We start from the raw sequence: 7189 nt of genomic DNA on the forward strand, positions 1-7189 counted from the left end.
ATATAATGAATAATATAAATTAAAAAAAATGTTATTTTAGCCCTTTATTTAATTTTCAACACTTTTAACCTTTAAACTTATGTTATTTTTCAGATCACCCCAAAATAAATAAATAAAAATTAACGTCTATTAACTTTGTTGTTGTGACATACACGGGGATGTCGTGGATGCCATGTCGACAATTAATTAATTTTCAAAAATAATATATATATAAATCATAAAAAAATAAAAAGTTTAAAAGTTTAAATTTTTTTTAATTTTTAAAAATTAATTAATTGTTAACCATTTTTTGGTGATTTAACAAACAATGCAAGTAGAAATTAAATGAAAAGTTAAAATCATTTTTTTTTCATAGTGTTAAATGTCAGTTCAGTTATAATGTAAAGTATTTTAAAACATGTGGATAGAATTATAAATACGTGTATACTTATTGTATAGATAACTTGAATTTGACACAATAAAAGAACATACATTGTCATTAAAATTTAAAAAGACATAATGTTAAATTTAGCCCGCAACATTTACATCTTTTATCAATCTGACTCTTTTTTTAATTAAATTTGACTATTAACCTTAAAAAAAAGTCAATTTGCATTTTAAAGGAAATGGAGATTAGGAGAAATTATTTTATAAACCCTTCTCACCACATCATCCATGGTCCATTTTCAATTATTTAATGATATTTCATTAAATTGTCCATGTCATTGATACATAATTTTGGTAATTTTTTATTCTAAATCTCGAACCACAAACCCTTAACTCATAACTTATATTCCTAAACCATGAACTTAGGTTTGGGGTGGGGTTTAGGATAAAAAAATTATCAAAATTATGTGTCAATGACATAGAAAAAAATGCTAAATTGTCATTAAAATTATAAATATTAAAAAAATAAAAACTCAGATAAAAAAACTCATAAAAATTCAATAAAATTAACATGAAGTATATGAAGATTATGATGTGTCTTGCCATATTTAAAAATTTAATGTTTTGGTCAGCATTTCAGTTAAAAAATTAATAATTTGACTTCTTCTTTTTTTTTTCGAAAAGTTGATGGCCAAATTCAGCTATTTTTTAAATGTTAAGGGGAAATGTAGCTAAAAAAATGTAATAAAGACTTAATTAACAAAAGATTTAAACTTCAAATTCAAGGAATTCATACAGTAAGTGCATGCTGCATGCATGTTTGCAATAAGACATTTATGTTTTAAATATGCTCCATGCCCAGTTTCAGTTGGCATTTAATGCTTAAACTAATATCGAGACTGACAAAAGGCCTTGATTGATATGATTTTGTGATTTTGGGGACTCCAATTGAAATATTTCGATGTTTTGAGATAAATCTAAAATTTGTCATGATTTGAGGGTGTTCTAGTAAAATTAACCCAATACTAAACGATCCACGCGTTTTCTATGTGGTCATACGAAGATCCCGACCTGACACGTCATACAAAGTTTAAAGACACGTACCTTCTGACCGTCCGATTAAAATCTAACAGTCAGAACATCTCACTCTCTCGCTACATCCCTTATAAAAAAGTGAATATGCAATGAAAAATAATTATTTGCATTAGACACCCCTAAATTATAACTAAAATTCTTAATTTAGTCTCAAACTTCAAAACGTTGACTTACCAAAATATGCAATAAAAAAATAATTAATTTACTAAACACCCTCAAACTATAACTAAAATTTTAATTTAGTCTCGAACATCAAAATGTTGAGTTAATCAAAATACAACCAAATGCTGGATTTAACTTAAAACTTTGAGGCCTTGCTCACATTAGGATCAAATCTTTCAAATCGATCAAGTAAGGACTAAACCATTTTGCATTTCGCGCCTACTTGCATATGATATAAAATATCATATTGATTAAGTATTTTTCATTTGCTTAGTCATTAACTCTGGTGTTAAATATCAGCTCGATTCTGACATGAAATATATTTAGAATATACATATAATACCCATTGACTATTTAATTAACAAGCAACTTGATTAATATAACAACAATATTTTTTAGGGGTCAATTTAGAATCTGAGATAAAGTTAAGGGAATTTCGTTAAAAAGGCTCGATAGTTAAATTAAACATTTGGATAAACTATACCAAAGTTTACTAAACTATTAGTAAGTTTATGTTTTGGTCACTCAACCTAAAAAAATTATAAAATGGTGTTGTACTATTCAAAAGTTTTCAGTTAAATCATTGGACGATTAAAATCACTCTTGTATGGATTTATCTATTTACATTACCTAAACTAATCAAAAGTTTTCGTTTTCTTCTCTTTTATAGTTAATATTTTTTTTTCATGAAACAATTTTGAACATCACGAATCTACTCATCGATGAGTATTAATTTACCTTACTGATCATCGAATCGTAGCTTGGTGCTTGCTAGCTGAAAAATAAAAGAACTTAACAACCCAATGACTTAAAAGGACAAACTTCCGGTTAATTAAATGACAATTTTATAACTTTTTGAAATCGAGTGATCAAAACGTCAACATGCTAATAGTTTTGAGACCTTGGGTATAGTTTACCCTAAATATTTTTTTAATCTTTTTTTACTACTGGCACGTGTCTATTTACCAATTATAATTCACCGTTTACCTTATATTTCTTTCCCCTAAAAAACATTCCCTTCTCTCTCTGTTATCGTTCGTTTGCTATTTTCTATTTTATTTTCTCGCGTTTTCTCGCTCTCGACAGAAAAACAAAACCAAATAAATCTTTTTTCATCGTTGATTGTTTGAATTGGTTCGAGTTTCCCCAGTTTCTCAACCGCCATCAATCCGAAGAAAAAAATCGATTTTTTTGCCAAATTCGCCAAATTTGGCAAAATCTCTGTCGATTGCGTTTCGCGGGAGTGAAATTAGGGAATCTTTTTGTTGGTAATCTTTTAACCTTAATGTGGATTTGATTATTTCTCAAACCAGGTTTTCTACTTTGATCTATATTTTTTATTGAAAAAAATTGAAAAATAGTTTATTTGACCTGCTTGGTTCGTCGCAAACCCTAGTTTTTTATTAGGTTTAGTTTTTTTTGAGGGATTCAAAAAATAAAAAAATTGTGATTTAGAAATTTCATTGATTCTTTTTTGTGTATAGGTACAGAAGTTAGATTATGCCACTATTTTTTTTTGTTTCCTCTTTTAGAAATTTTTAGTTGATATTTAGGTTTTCTTAAGGAAAAACTCTGAAATTTTTGGTGCGTTGTTTTAGTTTACCATCCAAAATCGCGGGTTTTTATTTTTGTTTCATTTAATTTTAGCTGTTCTCACAACTCCCCCCCGGGCAAAAAAGAGGGAGAAAAATAGTAAGACGAGAGATTTTTAGGGTTTGCATTGAAAAAAATTAGGGTTTTTTGTTTAAATTAAGATCGAGGAAGGAAAGATCGGATAATTTGGTTGTAAATAGAACAATGGCTTTGAATTTTTCCCATCGGCCGGTCTTTCCTGCTAATTTGACTGAAGATAATCTGCTGTCTCCTATGAGAATCGCGAATGGATACCTTGTTGAAGGTGTAGCAGAGAAGAATGGAGATGGGTGTATGAAACCTTGTCATTCGGATCATGCAATGGAAGATTGCTTTGATTATGGAAGGGATAAGGGTGGTGGTGATCGATGTGGTTCTCAGGAGTCTGTTTCTAATGATATTATTGATCTTTTGCCGTCGGATCCTTTTGGAATGGATATCACTAGTACTTTCACCGCAATTTCCGGTTGGCTTGAGGCCTTGGAATTCGATTATAGTCACTATGTGAGGGATGAGGTGGGGACTGGTGATAGGAGTTATCAGTTTGCTGGATTGAACTTAATTTGGAACAATGCAATGTGGTTCCAAACGTTCCCTGGAAGTATGGGGTTCGAGTGTAAAGGTAGTGCATTGGATCAGTTCGGTGGTGGATGTTCGCAGGTGCAGGAAACAGGGGATGTTTCTCATCGTGATGGTCTTGGATTGGACTGTAATGTAGTTGACACATTGTGTTCTGGGAATGAAGATATGATTTCTGTTGACCTTGAAAAAGAAAAAATTCAGGATTGCAAGGTTTCTTCAGATGGACCCGAAGGAGCTCCTCATGAAGCTCTGATTTTGGCCCTTGGTTATCTGTGTGTGCGGGATCTTCTTGTGGTTGAAAGCGTTTGCACATCTCTGAGGAATGTTGTTCTAAATGATCCTCTTCTATGGAGGAGTATTCACATTGATCAGCCGCTAAACGAGAAGCTTACTGACGATGTTCTTTTACGAATAACTAATAGGGCTCAGGGTAGCTTGCAATGCTTGAGCCTGGTTGATTGCAAAAGTATTAGTGATGAGGGTCTTATGCGCGTGGTTGAAAATAATCCAAAGCTAATCAAGGTTAGTTTGTTGCTTTGAGATTTTGATTCTCGTGTTGGTTTCTATACCTTGCATTGTATTGGTGTGCTAAGTTGTAGGTGTACTTGTTCATGCACTTTTGGTTGATAAGCTGTATGTGAGTTAACAGTATCATGTAGAAGAATTTATTTTATGGAATGTGATTGAAGATGTTTTCATGTTGTAGTATGCTTAATGTTGTTATATTTTGGTTGATTGGTGTTGCTATCTACGCTTTTTGTTTTATTGTACCGATGCTGTTTGTTTTCGGTAGATTTCTTTTGAAAATAAATTATGAACTCAGTTAAAGTCAAATTCATAATAGCCTTTAGACTCATACACAAGAAGGTAAAAGTGTGTACCCTGACGGTTTTTGACTATATTGAACAAAGAACTAGTTTCTCTAGTATGAGTTAGTTTGAATGTGCTGTCCTCTGCCCACACCCCCCACCCCCCCCGGGAGCAACATATATATGGAGGTTTAATTCATTTACTGAACTGGTCCAATATTACTGTCAGCTTTTTTAGGTTTGAATGTTTTTAGCTTCTGCTTGGCTATCCTGCCTTGTTGTCTAACATAAATTAAAATTAGATCTTTGCATCTTAATGTAATGATAGGCATAGGAAATTTGTTTCGAGGGCCATTTTTCATTGCATGGAAAATCTAAGTTTGGAAAGAAAAAACACATCAGTGGTGATGTGGAGCAGTAGCTTTTGAAGCATTTTTTCAAAATTAATTGGGAAACATAAAAGCTGTCTCTTGTTTCTTTGGGAGTCTGGCTTTTAATTTTATTTGCTGTGATGGTTTTGTTTAGTTCAATATATCTTTCTACAATTTGAATCAATATATATAACTGTAAGATACTAAATATTTCCTCCTTGTAGCTGAGTGTACCTGGATGTACAAGACTAAGCATCGAGGGTGTTTTGAATAGCCTAAAGGCTTTGAAGTCTATGGGCACACAAGGGGTGAAGCATTTGAGGATCGGTGGGCTTTTTGGTGTGACACTGAAACATTTTGAAGAGTTGAAGTTCCTGTTGGGCATAGACAACCAGATTCAGCAGATTGTGCAGAAGCCGCATTTTTATAACCGAAGAAATTTGTATATCTCTAGCGAAGATGATCGTGCCATTGATATTGAAATGTGCCCAAGATGCCAGAATATGATGCTTCTCTACGATTGTCCCGCAGAGCGCTGCCGGCAAAAAGTGCATACTGCTCAATTATGCAGGGCATGCAGTCTTTGCATATTACGGTGTCTTCAGTGTGGTCGGTGCATCAATGACAGCGAGTACGAAGAAACGTTTAGTCTGGAATATCTTTGCTCAGATTGTTGTAAGCAAGAACCAGCAAAATCCCACGACAGGCCAGATAGGATGATTGGCTCGTCCAGTTTACCTGAAACTGGCAGCTTTCATCTTCATGGCTAGATTGAAATATTTCACATTTTCTGTTCTCTACTCCCAGTTAAGGTGTCGTGTTATCTCTCATATCTTTTCTTTTACCTTTTAATCTGCTAATAGTGTCAACCATCTTGGGTCCTCGGAGCCAAAGGTTCAGTCACATTCCCACAGGAGAGCTGAAAAGACAATAAAATCTTTTGCTGCACGCATTGTCCAAGAGAAATAATCTTGTTTGGTTGGTTTTCGATTGACACGTCAATGCTGCCAAGAATAAGGTGGAAATCATGAATTTGCCGACATGAAAATAGATTCCCCAAGGAAGCACTCATCTATTCATATCGTTAAACGAGAATATTTCTGGCCACCATCACTTTTGCAAGGCAAGTCGCTTTTTAATTATTATCTTAATGTGATTTTCTTTAGTCTCTGTTTATTGAAATCTTTGTTCACTGAACTCGGGAAATACAATATCTGTTCTATTGGTTCCCTAGTAATTGGATTTTATATTTAATTTGTACGTGATGCTAGCTTTCGACATATGATTAGAATACGATGTTTTAACATTTTATAAGTCCAGACTTTAGAGGAAGCTTGAACCCTTTTGCAGATAATAGTCATGTATAGTACTATTGAAAGGTGTTAAGGATGTTAGAAACCAGAGTTGGAAGTGCCAAAGGAATAGGGACTGTATCATATTAGTGGCCAAATTGAATGTCATTACTGTTTAAAGTTTAGAATTAAACTGCAATTAAAACATATTTTTTATACTTAACTCTGTTATAATTTGAGGTTAATAGAGGGATTAATAATTTGGTACTGCTACGGTACCAGCTTTACTGGTCTATAAATTGGTTGATCATAGGGGTTAAAATGGAGAAATTAATATTTTGGTGACGGCTCTACCATTAACTACATTTAGTTTTGGTCTAAATCGGTGTACTGATATGAGATTTTATTTATTTTTTATAATTGCATTAAAAAATAAAATATAATCATTTAATCAAGTTATTGACCTTTTTATTGAAAATCCAAAATTATCAATCTAAGTGATTCGTCCATTGATTATTATGTTTGTTTTCTTTTATTAAGAAACTTTGCCTATTCCCTAGGCCTATGGTTTGGATCAGTGGTCTGATTGGGTTCTATAAAAAATAATAAAAAATATTTTTTCAGCCTTAATTTTATAAGTGAGATAATTAATGATGCCATTAATGTTTTTCGTTTGATTATATAATATTTACATAGCCAACATTTATATGTTTACATAAATATTATGAGATAATTATTTTATTAATTAAAATTGTATAATTAATTGTTTACCTTTAAAATCAATAAGAAGGAGAGAAATTAGTTTTTTGCCAAAATAAAGTTACTTGTTGAATCATTTATCTCTCGATTTTTGATTTTTGATTTTTATTGTGGGTTATCT

General features: G+C 32.2%; 1 protein-coding gene across 1 annotated transcript; it reads left to right on the forward strand.

Moving 5' to 3' along the window:
* Positions 1 to 2613: 2613 nt before the first annotated feature.
* LOC107898640 (F-box protein SKIP14) lies at positions 2614 to 6323 on the forward strand. The gene is made up of 2 exons (XM_016824152.2): positions 2614 to 4359; positions 5242 to 6323. The coding sequence occupies exons 1-2, from the start codon at positions 3421 to 3423 to the stop codon at positions 5785 to 5787; spliced, it is 1485 nt and encodes a 494-aa protein (XP_016679641.1). The 5' UTR covers positions 2614 to 3420; the 3' UTR covers positions 5788 to 6323.
* The last annotated feature ends 866 nt before the right edge of the window (positions 6324 to 7189 follow it).

This window comes from Gossypium hirsutum, chromosome D04, assembly GCF_007990345.1.
Source record: "Gossypium hirsutum isolate 1008001.06 chromosome D04, Gossypium_hirsutum_v2.1, whole genome shotgun sequence".
NCBI lineage: Eukaryota > Viridiplantae > Streptophyta > Magnoliopsida > Malvales > Malvaceae > Gossypium > Gossypium hirsutum.